The sequence below is a fragment of the Hypanus sabinus genome, chromosome 1 (genome assembly GCF_030144855.1).
Source record: "Hypanus sabinus isolate sHypSab1 chromosome 1, sHypSab1.hap1, whole genome shotgun sequence".
In the NCBI taxonomy this organism is placed as follows: Eukaryota; Metazoa; Chordata; class Chondrichthyes; order Myliobatiformes; family Dasyatidae; genus Hypanus; species Hypanus sabinus.
In genome coordinates this window covers 128337743-128351304 of record NC_082706.1, presented here as the reverse complement: position 1 = coordinate 128351304, position 13562 = coordinate 128337743, and the positions used below count along the sequence as shown (strand labels likewise).

The window sequence follows — 13562 nt, the reverse complement described above, 5'->3', positions numbered from 1 at the left end:
CACCTCCGTCAACTCTACGCCCGACTGAGTGAATACGGTCTGACAATCAACCCAGCCAAATGCCAGTTCGGGCTCAACTCCATCGACTTCCTGGGCCACAGGATCACTACAGACGGGGCAACCCCTCTGTCCACTAAGGTAGACGCAGTCCGCCATTTTCCCCGACCCACCACAATCAAAGGCCTTCAGGAATTCATGGGTATGATAAATTTCTACCACCGCTTCCTCCATTCAGCTGCCCAAATCATGCGCCCCCTGTTCACCCTAATGTCGGATCCGGGCAAGGACATTACCTGGGACGAGGAGTCTGCCGCCGCTTTCATTAAAATGAAAGAAGCCTTGGCAAATGCCACGATGCTAGTGCATCCCAGAATGGACGTCCCTACCGCCCTCACAGTGGACGCATCTAACATGGCAGTCGGTGGGGTACTGGAGCAACTCATCGAGGGTCGCTGGCAACCCCTGGCGTCTTTCAGCAAACACCTGTGACCACCCGAGCTCAAATACAGTGCTTTCGACCGGGAACTGTTGGCACTCTACCTGGCAATCCGGCATTTCAGGTACTTCTTAGAAGGTAGACCCTTCACTGCGTTCACGGACCACAAGCCGCTTACCTTTACGTTCACGAAGGTGTCTGACCCCTGGTCGTCCCGCCAGCAGCGCCATCTGTCCTAATCTCTGAATACACGACGGATGTCTGGCACGTCTCGGGTAAGGACAATGTCGTGGCGGATGCGCTCTCTCGCCCTAACATTCATGCCCTTTCCCAAAGGGTAGACTTTGAGGCGCTGGCAGAGGCGCAGCAGGCAGTCGAGGAGATCCCAAGTTACAGAACCGCAGTCTCCGGTTTGCAGCTCCAGGACCTCCCCGTAGGCCCAGGTGAGAGGACCCTACTCTGTAACGTCACCACCGACCAACCTTGTCCCGGCACCCTGGCGGCGGCACGTTTTTGACTCCATTCATAACTTAGCACACCCCTCTATCAGGACAACCGTCCGGATGGTCTCCAGCAGGTTCGTTTGACACAGACTCCACAAGCAGGTCAGTGAATGGGACAAAACGTGCAAGCACTGCCAGATGGCCAAGGTGCAGCGGCACACCAAAGCTCTGCAGCAGCAGTTCCACCCCACCCACCGGCGTTTCGACCTCATTCACGTGGATATCATGGGCCCCTTGCCAGTGTCGCACGGAGCGCAGCACCTCCTCACTATCGTGGACCAGTTCACCAGATGGCCAGAGGCGATCCCGCTCACCGACACCACCTCCGAATCTTGCGCCCAGGCACTGATCGCCACCTGGGTATTCCGCTTTGGGGTACCGGCCCATATTACCTCCAACAGAGGCGCCCAGTTCACCGCCGGCCTGTGGTCAGCTATAGCCAGCCTTTTGGGGACGCAGCTGCACCACACCACTGCCTACCACCCACAGTCGAACGGCCTGGTGGAGCGTTTCCACCGTCACCCAAAGTCGGCTCTCATGGCCCGCCTGCGAGGAGCTAACTGGGTGGACGAACTTCCCTGGATCCTACTCGGCATCCGCACAGCGCCCAAAGACGACCTGCACACCTCATCGGCCGAGTTGGTGTACGTCGCACCCCTGGTCGTCCCCGGGGAGTTCATACCAGCCCCAAGGGGGCAAGAGGAAGAACCCTCAGCAGTCCTGGGCAGACTACGCAAGAGGCTTGGCAACCTGGCCCCATACCCACTTCGTGGCATGGGCAGAACCCGACCTGCATAACTGTAAGTTTGTGTTTGTACAAAGGGGAGGACATCGGCCACCGCTACAGCGGCCCTATGAGGGGCCGTTTACGGTGATCAGGAACAATGGGTCCACGTTTGTGCTGGACGTTGGGGGGAGAGAGGAGGTTTTCATGGTGGACCGACGCAAACCGGCCCATGTGGACGTGGCGCAACCAGTCGAGTTTCCGGCACCGCGGCGCAGAGGCCGACCTCCCAAACAGGGTCCGGCCCAGACTGTGGACATTGGGGGGGTGTATCGCCAGTTCTGGGGTGGGAGGTTATGTCGTGACCCACTTCCTAGCGCACTCGAACCAGCTCACAAATAGCCAGCGCGCCGGCATAAAGGCCAGTCCCAAAAGGGCGCCAAGTCTGCTTCACCAGCAAGGGGAAAAGCCCGCGCGGGACTGTGAATACGTGCCCCCTACAGCATCCACGCCCAGGGAGGGCGGGATCAGGGAGGCTTTAAAGCGAGGCCTAGAAGTTCGAATAAAATCTTTTTTAACTGCAGTTTACCGACTCCGTGTTATTTCAGTGCTGTGTGTAGCACACCGCTACAATATCATTTTTACTATTTACCTCACATAATATATGATCTTTCCTATTTATCTCACACATGATACAATAAACTGGAATCTCTGTAAAGAGACTACACTGAGAATGTCAAGCCTACCTCCAGGATATCCTCCATTCCATACTCTATTTTTTTCCCTTGCTGCCAGTGTTTAAGCAACCATTTGAGTTTGACATAGAACAGGAAGCTGTTCTGTTTGAACATTCTCATCTCCTGCAGTAGCAGAGTCCTCTCGTGACTCCAGGACTTTTGCTCCAGCCTGTTCTGCAGGTTCAGGCTTTGCACTTCATAATCTTTCCTGAGCAGGTTCTTCTGGTTTTCCTCTTCAATCTGTCACAAGGCAAATAGTAGAACATAAAAATATTATAAGCAGCATAAATTTAATAGAATCCAATCTTAATATTGTTATGAGTGATGAACAGACCTGATGGACAATGGGGTACAGAGTTAACCATCCCCCCCCCCCCCCCGAGAACCACAAACTATTACTGTTGCTATGCTGCTCATGAGAGACAGATATAAAACACAGGCAAGAACATTTGCTACAGATAAGAGGGAGGAGAGACTGCTGATTTATGGTATTTTGACTCTTCCTGGATTGTTTACCCTCCACTACAAGGACTTTACTTTGCTCGCTAACATTCCTCAGGAGATAGCAGGAGTGGCCTAATTTGATGGACACGGTCATTCCGAGTTGATGGATAGCTGAGACCCCGTGAGTGGGGATTAAAGACAGGTCTGGACAGATACCCTTCAGACACACCAGTGGACACTGACTGAGTGTTGGGAACCCACAGAAAGGTGGGGGGCTTCAGAGAATGAACCAGGAGATCGGTCAGTAAAGCTCACAGTGTTACAGCAGGGCCGGTGGGGACTTGTGTGTGTGTGTGTCCACTCGTGCCAGAGTGATGAGTCCACCACAGAAGAACGGTCTAGCTGAAGAACAGAGGGGCCATAACTGAATGACCATAACGACACGACGGATTAAGAAAGCCACAAAAGGTTTGCCTGCCACAGCTGTTGCTGTTACATCTCGCTCGCTCTCTCTCTCTCTCTCCCCAACAATTTCAATACAACAATCATAACTGCATCAGTATTTATGAACTGAACTCTATACTTTTCTATGACTATTCATTTACCCCTAGACATCAATACAGCTTATTATTGATTATTATTATTCCTACACTTTTAGGTTTATTACTGCTAACTTGTTTTATATGTATATTTGCATTCTTGATATTGTATTGTATAGTTTACTAATAAACACCTTTAGTTTGGTACCACCAGACTCCAACGGATTCTTCTTTCTCTGCTGGTCTGACACCCAGCTATGGGGTACATAACAAATTGGGGGCTCATCCGGGATTTGATTACAAAATGGGGGGGGGGGCAGTGAATCGGGATAAAAGTCCCTTATCTGATCTAGTTGTGTGGATAACCTGATGGGAAACCAGCAGAGATGGAAATTGACAAATTTTTAAAAGACCCGACTTTGCGGATGTCAAGAAGGCAGAATTGGCGAGCGTTGCAAAACGATTAAATCTCTCAGCGGTGAAATCAGCGATGAGCAAGTTGGATATACAGAGAGCAATAGCTGTGCATTACATATCTGAGGGTGTGTTCACGTCAGATGTATTGGACCTGTTCCCTGAGAACAAACCAGTCGAGGGTGAGCTTCAGATACAGATAGAAAGATTAAGGTTGGTTGTGGAGGAGGAGGAAAGGAAGCATAAGCTCCAGTTACTCCAGATAAGGGAGATAGAAGCTGCAAGGCAGAGAGAAGAAGCTGAGAGGCAGAGGGAGGACAGAGAGAAAGAGAGGCAGTTTGCGCTGGAAATGGAGAGGTTAAAGGCATTGCAGGGAAGAGACAGAGCAGCAAACCCAAATCAGGGGTTCAAGATTGGTCAGAAGATCCAGTTAGTACCTCCATTCAAGGAGATGGATGTCGATAAGTTCTTCCTTCATTTTGAGAAAGTGGCTGTGAATCAGAACTGGCCTAAGGGGAAATGGGCTGTTCTGTTACAGAGGGTACTTAGGGGGAAGGCTCAACAAGCGTATTTTGCATTGTCTATGGATGAGTCTAAGGACTACAAGGAAGTAAAAAGGGCTGTATTGAGGAGTTACGAGTTGGTACCAGAGGCATACCGGCAGAAGTTCCGGAACTTGAGAAAGCTGTGGAACCACACGTATTTAGAGTTTGCCCGTGAGATGCAAATGTGTTGTGAGCGTTGGTGCGCCTCAAAAGGGGTGCAGTCAAAACTACTGATGGACGGCGTGGATGCCCTACTTGGTAAAGATCTGGCAGGTGGTGACGTGTATTCAGCAGTGAAGCTGACAAGCAAGCCTGTAAGTGCTGAGGACCCGCCCATAGATTCTAAGATTTATCCCGCATGCGCAATCACTTGCAGCATGTCTAGAAAGGTGGCTGAGAAAGGAGACAGTTTGAATGAGTCCGGGGTGGATTTAGCGGAGACATTTTTGCCGACCTTGTATGAAAAGGAGGTTATGGAGGCACAGAGTAAAGATGAGAAACAGATGAGGCAGTTAGAAGGTCCAGGTTTGGACACGGATAATCTGCCTGGCTTGACAGAGCTGTTTTCAGTTGAAGAAGTTGAGCGTGTTCCTGATGATGTGAGGGCAGTCCTAGATGAAAAGGATGCCGCTACCTTGGGGGAGTCTGCTGGGTTGGCAGACGAAGTTGTCTTAACCCGCAAGGTTGAGTTTACTCCGAAGCGGAGTTGCCCAGAGAGTAACTGGGAGGATCAGGGGAACTTAGAATTTGAAAAGGGGACTGGTATTGAAGGCCTAGGAGAGGCAGATATCCCATTTGCTTGTGTTCAGGGTGTGAAGGATGTGGAGTCACAGGGTACTGAACCTAGTGTGGAAGCTCAGAAAAAGTCTGAGTTATCTGATTTAGTTGAAAAGGAATGCAGTTCTTTTGGGTCAGATGGACTTGGTTCAGTGAAGAAAGGGTTAACCTTGACACCGTTAGAAAGTGAGAATTCTCAGTCACTTGTGTTAAAAGTTAGTGAGGAGATGAAAGCTGGTGATGTGAATATTATCGAAGGGAAAGGGAAAAGTATTGTTCCTAGACTTTTGAATAAAGAAAACTTAAAGTCGAGTTTGGTGTCAGAACTGTTGACAAAAGTGAAGGGACCGTTAACTAAACAGTGGCTTGTTAACAAGGTGCCTGTGAGTCAATTACAGTTTGTTTTGGAATTTAAGGATAAACAACTTGGTGATGTTGTTCAAGGATGTGAGTTGGAGAGGCAGAACTTAAAGTGTTGTTTTAATCAAGAGGGATCACCTGCAGATGTTAAACGAGAAACTAGTAGAATTAAAGATCCTGAAGATGAAATTAATGACCTGCTTAAAATTAATGAGTGGTATGGAAGTTCAGCAAATGGGCTTAGTTTGGAAAACATTGGTGATAAGATAGGTCCTGTGAAAGGAGTCTGTGAAGGCCTGTTCCAAGCTGGTGAGCAAGCTAACCACATGAGAGTTAAGTGGAAAAGAGGCAAGAGTTGACCAAATGCCACTTTGAATAACAGGATCTGGTTTTGCAGGAATTTGATTTTTTTTTTGAACAAAGCATGTGAATAAGAAAGACAACATCATGGAAGATTGAATGTTAAGCTTGAAAGTAAAATAGAGATTAGTATTTGCACAAATTTCTGTAATGTACTACATTATGATCACACATGTATTGGTTCACACTTTGTAGTATACATCTAAGCTAAGAACACAACCCCCTTGGTATTTTTGGCTACATGAAAAATAAAAATAGGAGGTTATTAAGTTGGGAGTCTGTTGTTACAGGAATTCGATATTAAAATACAACATACAACTTGCAGTTAAGACCACTTCTGTATTTTGTTGAACTCTGTAATTCAGTAATATGCTCTATTAGTTAATTTTCACCCTGGTGAAAACTCCCAGAAGGACGGGAGTGTTATGTGTGATGAACAGACCTGATGGACAATAGGCTGCAGAGTTAATCATTACCCCCCCCCCCCCGAGAACCACAAACTATTACTGTTGCTATGCTGCTCATGAGAGACAGATATAAAACACAGGCAAGAACATTTGCTACAGATAAGAGGGAGGAGAGACTGCTGATTTATGGTATTTTGACTCTTCCTGGATTGTTTACCCTCCACTACAAGGACTTTACTTTGCTCGCTAACATTCCTCAGGAGATAGCAGGAGTGGCCTAATTTGATGGACACGGTCATTCCGAGTTGATGGATAGCTGAGACCCCGTGAGTGGGGATTAAAGACAGGTCTGGACAGATACCCTTCAGACACACCAGTGGACACTGACTGAGTGTTGGGAACCCACAGAAAGGTGGGGGGCTTCAGAGAATGAACCAGGAGATCGGTCAGTAAAGCTCACAGTGTTACAGCAGGGCCGGTGGGGACTTGTGTGTGTGTGTGTCCACTCGTGCCAGAGTGATGAGTCCACCACAGAAGAACGGTCTAGCTGAAGAACAGAGGGGCCATAACTGAATGACCATAACGACACGACGGATTAAGAAAGCCACAAAAGGTTTGCCTGCCACAGCTGTTGCTGTTACATCTCGCTCGCTCTCTCTCTCTCTCTCCCCAACAATTTCAATACAACAATCATAACTGCATCAGTATTTATGAACTGAACTCTATACTTTTCTATGACTATTCATTTACCCCTAGACATCAATACAGCTTATTATTGATTATTATTATTCCTACACTTTTAGGTTTATTACTGCTAACTTGTTTTATATGTATATTTGCATTCTTGATATTGTATTGTATAGTTTACTAATAAACACCTTTAGTTTGGTACCACCAGACTCCAACGGATTCTTCTTTCTCTGCTGGTCTGACACCCAGCTATGGGGTACATAACAAATTGGGGGCTCATCCGGGATTTGATTACAAAATGGGGGGGGGGGCAGTGAATCGGGATAAAAGTCCCTTATCTGATCTAGTTGTGTGGATAACCTGATGGGAAACCAGCAGAGATGGAAATTGACAAATTTTTAAAAGACCCGACTTTGCGGATGTCAAGAAGGCAGAATTGGCGAGCGTTGCAAAACGATTAAATCTCTCAGCGGTGAAATCAGCGATGAGCAAGTTGGATATACAGAGAGCAATAGCTGTGCATTACATATCTGAGGGTGTGTTCACGTCAGATGTATTGGACCTGTTCCCTGAGAACAAACCAGTCGAGGGTGAGCTTCAGATACAGATAGAAAGATTAAGGTTGGTTGTGGAGGAGGAGGAAAGGAAGCATAAGCTCCAGTTACTCCAGATAAGGGAGATAGAAGCTGCAAGGCAGAGAGAAGAAGCTGAGAGGCAGAGGGAGGACAGAGAGAAAGAGAGGCAGTTTGCGCTGGAAATGGAGAGGTTAAAGGCATTGCAGGGAAGAGACAGAGCAGCAAACCCAAATCAGGGGTTCAAGATTGGTCAGAAGATCCAGTTAGTACCTCCATTCAAGGAGATGGATGTCGATAAGTTCTTCCTTCATTTTGAGAAAGTGGCTGTGAATCAGAACTGGCCTAAGGGGAAATGGGCTGTTCTGTTACAGAGGGTACTTAGGGGGAAGGCTCAACAAGCGTATTTTGCATTGTCTATGGATGAGTCTAAGGACTACAAGGAAGTAAAAAGGGCTGTATTGAGGAGTTACGAGTTGGTACCAGAGGCATACCGGCAGAAGTTCCGGAACTTGAGAAAGCTGTGGAACCACACGTATTTAGAGTTTGCCCGTGAGATGCAAATGTGTTGTGAGCGTTGGTGCGCCTCAAAAGGGGTGCAGTCAAAACTACTGATGGACGGCGTGGATGCCCTACTTGGTAAAGATCTGGCAGGTGGTGACGTGTATTCAGCAGTGAAGCTGACAAGCAAGCCTGTAAGTGCTGAGGACCCGCCCATAGATTCTAAGATTTATCCCGCATGCGCAATCACTTGCAGCATGTCTAGAAAGGTGGCTGAGAAAGGAGACAGTTTGAATGAGTCCGGGGTGGATTTAGCGGAGACATTTTTGCCGACCTTGTATGAAAAGGAGGTTATGGAGGCACAGAGTAAAGATGAGAAACAGATGAGGCAGTTAGAAGGTCCAGGTTTGGACACGGATAATCTGCCTGGCTTGACAGAGCTGTTTTCAGTTGAAGAAGTTGAGCGTGTTCCTGATGATGTGAGGGCAGTCCTAGATGAAAAGGATGCCGCTACCTTGGGGGAGTCTGCTGGGTTGGCAGACGAAGTTGTCTTAACCCGCAAGGTTGAGTTTACTCCGAAGCGGAGTTGCCCAGAGAGTAACTGGGAGGATCAGGGGAACTTAGAATTTGAAAAGGGGACTGGTATTGAAGGCCTAGGAGAGGCAGATATCCCATTTGCTTGTGTTCAGGGTGTGAAGGATGTGGAGTCACAGGGTACTGAACCTAGTGTGGAAGCTCAGAAAAAGTCTGAGTTATCTGATTTAGTTGAAAAGGAATGCAGTTCTTTTGGGTCAGATGGACTTGGTTCAGTGAAGAAAGGGTTAACCTTGACACCGTTAGAAAGTGAGAATTCTCAGTCACTTGTGTTAAAAGTTAGTGAGGAGATGAAAGCTGGTGATGTGAATATTATCGAAGGGAAAGGGAAAAGTATTGTTCCTAGACTTTTGAATAAAGAAAACTTAAAGTCGAGTTTGGTGTCAGAACTGTTGACAAAAGTGAAGGGACCGTTAACTAAACAGTGGCTTGTTAACAAGGTGCCTGTGAGTCAATTACAGTTTGTTTTGGAATTTAAGGATAAACAACTTGGTGATGTTGTTCAAGGATGTGAGTTGGAGAGGCAGAACTTAAAGTGTTGTTTTAATCAAGAGGGATCACCTGCAGATGTTAAACGAGAAACTAGTAGAATTAAAGATCCTGAAGATGAAATTAATGACCTGCTTAAAATTAATGAGTGGTATGGAAGTTCAGCAAATGGGCTTAGTTTGGAAAACATTGGTGATAAGATAGGTCCTGTGAAAGGAGTCTGTGAAGGCCTGTTCCAAGCTGGTGAGCAAGCTAACCACATGAGAGTTAAGTGGAAAAGAGGCAAGAGTTGACCAAATGCCACTTTGAATAACAGGATCTGGTTTTGCAGGAATTTGATTTTTTTTTTGAACAAAGCATGTGAATAAGAAAGACAACATCATGGAAGATTGAATGTTAAGCTTGAAAGTAAAATAGAGATTAGTATTTGCACAAATTTCTGTAATGTACTACATTATGATCACACATGTATTGGTTCACACTTTGTAGTATACATCTAAGCTAAGAACACAACCCCCTTGGTATTTTTGGCTACATGAAAAATAAAAATAGGAGGTTATTAAGTTGGGAGTCTGTTGTTACAGGAATTCGATATTAAAATACAACATACAACTTGCAGTTAAGACCACTTCTGTATTTTGTTGAACTCTGTAATTCAGTAATATGCTCTATTAGTTAATTTTCACCCTGGTGAAAACTCCCAGAAGGACGGGAGTGTTATGTGTGATGAACAGACCTGATGGACAATAGGCTGCAGAGTTAATCATTACCCCCCCCCCCCCCGAGAACCACAAACTATTACTGTTGCTATGCTGCTCATGAGAGACAGATATAAAACACAGGCAAGAACATTTGCTACAGATAAGAGGGAGGAGAGACTGCTGATTTATGGTATTTTGACTCTTCCTGGATTGTTTACCCTCCACTACAAGGACTTTACTTTGCTCGCTAACATTCCTCAGGAGATAGCAGGAGTGGCCTAATTTGATGGACACGGTCATTCCGAGTTGATGGATAGCTGAGACCCCGTGAGTGGGGATAAAAGACAGGTTTGGATAGATACCCTTCAGACACACCAGTGGACACTGACTGAGTGTTGGGAATCCACAGAAAGGTGGGGGCTTCGGAGACCGAACCAGGAGATCGGTCAGTAAAGCTCACAGTGTTACAGCAGGGCCGGTGGGGACTTGTGTGTGTGTCCACTCATGCCAGACTGATGAGTCCACCACAGAAGGACGGTCTAGCTGAAGAATAGAGGGGTCATAACAGAATGACCACAATGACACGACGGATTAAGAAAGCCACAAAAGGTTTGCCTGCCGCAGCTGTTGCTGTTACATCTCGCTCGCTCTCTCTCTCTCCAACGATTTCAATACAACAACCATAACAACATCAGCATTTATGAACTGAATTCTATGCTTTCCTATGACAATTTATTTACCCCTAGACATCAATACAGCTTATTATTGATTATTATTATTCCTACACTTTTAGGTTTATTACTGCTAACTTGTTCTATATGTATAGGAGATGGTTTAGGACATTTGGCCCATCGAGTCTGCTCTAACATTCCATCATGGCTGAATTATTATCCCTCTCAACCCATTCCCCTACCTTCTCCCTATAAACTGTGATGTCCTGATAAATCAAGAACCTATCAAACATCACATTAAATATATTCGATGACCTGGCCTCCACAGATGTCTATGGCAATGAATTCCACAGATTCTCTAACCCTCTTGCTAAAGAAATTCCTCTATTCTGTGGTTGTCCTAAAATTACCCACTATGGGAAACATGCTCTCCACATCCACTCTATCTAGGCCTTTCAACATTCATTAGGTTTCAATGAGATTCTGTGCCCCCACATTATTGTCTCAGAGAACTGAAAATAGGGCAAACTTAGAGTCACAGAGTTATTTAGCATGGAAAACAGACTTTCACCTCAACTTGTCAATGCTGCCAGGTTGCCTAACTAAGCTAGTTCCATTTCCTTTATTTGTCAACTATCTCTCTAAACCTTTCACATTCTCGTACCAGTCCAAACGTCCTCTAAATGTTGTACAGTATCCATCTCCTGCTTGTTCCATATACACACCACTCAGCTGGATGGAGATGTTGCCTGCCAGGTCCCTTATAAATCTTTCCCCTTTCACTTAAACCTTGGGCTCTAGCTTTGGTCCTCACTATTCTAGGAAAAAGACTGTGGGTATTCATCGTATCTATACCCTTCACAAACCTATAAGATTAGAAGATCTCCCAATATTAGCATAAAGAACTTTCAGGCCTCTAATAGCCCAGGGTCACATTATCTTAACAACATGATATTTAATTTAAGCAGAGGCACAACTACATCAGCTGGCTAGGTTTTCTGGTTCTTTGCCAACTAGACAACTCCATTTTGTTGATTTCCTCTCCATCCCCAATCTAAACTGAGTTAACACTGCCAACATACACAGAGAGTGCTGAAATGGAAGAGCATCTATGTAGTTGTTAGAATTGGAAAAGAATATATGTCGAAGTGTAAAAAGATAGTAAACAAATCCACTGCGTTGCCCTGTCTTCCTTAGTGGCACAGGAAATTTCTCATTAACTTACATGTGATTCAGTTCTGCATTCTAACCCATTGCATTACTCACCATTAGTCAGATCTTGAATACAACTTTTGCATATTATTCTAAACCACACTTTACAAACATCTAAAAATGTTTTCAATCATCAATGCATTTGAATCAGAATAAAACACCTCAAGTCATCCTTGCCCAATGAAATCAGCTGCAAGACTTAAAAGAAGTTATTACATTAATTACATTATATTCTAGAACTTCAACATTTATAGCAAAAAATAATTAACACATTTTTTAAAGGACCTTATTTTTCTCTTCCAAAGGCAATTTTAAGTCACTTGATTAATCTGTCTCTACTTCCCACATGAAAACAGGGACATGTGCTTTGGTTGGAAGGGGAAGACAGAAAGGGCAACAGGCAACCCAACTGAACATTAATCAGATTACGAACACATGTACAAATAGGCGTGTATACAGTGAGGGTTTTTTTTGCACCTTCACAAAAAGCATTAAAATTTAATTTTCTCAGCATGTTTGCTATAGATGTTTCTGATCTCTAGGAATCTTCATGATGACATCCACTTCAACACTTTTTAGTTTCCCTCCCTTGGAGGAAAGCAGTTGCTTCATCTTTATTTGGACTGAGTGGAGCGGATGCCTGTGTAATTCTGCAAATAATGCTGGCAAAATGACAATATGGGACAATTCGCTTTGTTACCAGAGCTAAAATTCCCTGTAAATATTTACTGTGAAAATCTATCAAAAGCAGCATTTCTGGTTACAAAATGATCCTTCCTCAAAAAGTCTGTTGGAGAGACAAGAAATCATTCCTCCCTACACATCAGAGAAGACCACACAACTGCAGGCTTGTATACAATAGAACTGAAAAGGCCTGCAAGCTAGCTCGTGTCTTACTTACTCAACTGTGTAACAGAAAGAAACACTGAGATCCATGAACACTACCTCACTATTACTATTTTATTTTTTTTGCAAATTATAGTAATTTGTTATCTTGTATTGTCCTGTTTCTACAAAACAATAAACTTCAGAGCTTACATCAAAGAGGAAGATAACCTGATTCTGATCATTCATCAGCTTTTGGATGAAGCTGATGAATTACTGTCACTCCAGTGAATCCCCGGTTGAGCAGAAATTGTGTAGCTCCTATCCATATAGTATTTACAATCCCTTTGAAAACTCAGAACAGGGAAATTAAACATAAATTTAATCAGTGGAAACATAGTGGTTAATTAATTCCACTGGAGCATGATTATCCCTTCCCCAACTTTGTACACTGGTAATTTTTCATTCTCTTCTCTCTTCCCTCACAAAGCCTTTACCCTTCTGTTCCTTATCCCAAAGAATAGTTCACATGCATTATCTTCTGAGCCCCTAAATCATTTCTACATAGGAACTGAGAGAAATGAAAAGATTAAGGCCATTGAGTTTGCTTATTGTCATCGTAATGCAGCAATAATGGACTTGTTAACTAACTGCAACAATCAATCTCTTTCAATTAGACAGTAACAGACCAAGTTATGAGGTGTGGAAATCTCCAGTGGTGCAGAGCATGGAAACCCTGGGCCTAAAGTCACCAGTTCCCTGCAGGCTAGCTGAATTGCCATGCCATGTTCAAATAATTTGCATATTATGGCTCAAATAGGATTTGAAAACATATGCATGACTAACATGATCTCTCAACCTCAGGTGCAGTTTTGCAAGCACAAGGAGTCAATCGGCTTTTCCTCATAAAAGAATGTGAGAGGAATCTTGAGCTCAGTAAAATTTCTTAGTTTGGACACATCAAGCTGTTTCACCATTGATCCAAACCCAAAACCAGTTAATAGCCTGTAGTTTTGGGAACCACGCACATGTAATATATGAAATTCACAGGCTGGAAGAAA

General features: G+C 44.7%; 1 protein-coding gene across 2 annotated transcripts in view; it reads right to left on the bottom strand.

Moving 5' to 3' along the window:
* The window catches only part of LOC132397406 (microtubule cross-linking factor 1), a 218807-nt gene that overhangs the window by 73024 nt on the left and 132221 nt on the right, over window positions 1-13562 (bottom strand). For both annotated transcript variants that reach the window (XM_059976138.1, XM_059976146.1), the window contains exon 8: window positions 2410-2640. In XM_059976138.1, coding sequence (XP_059832121.1) covers window positions 2410-2640 — 231 coding nt within the window. The remainder of the gene's footprint in view (window positions 1-2409; window positions 2641-13562) is intronic.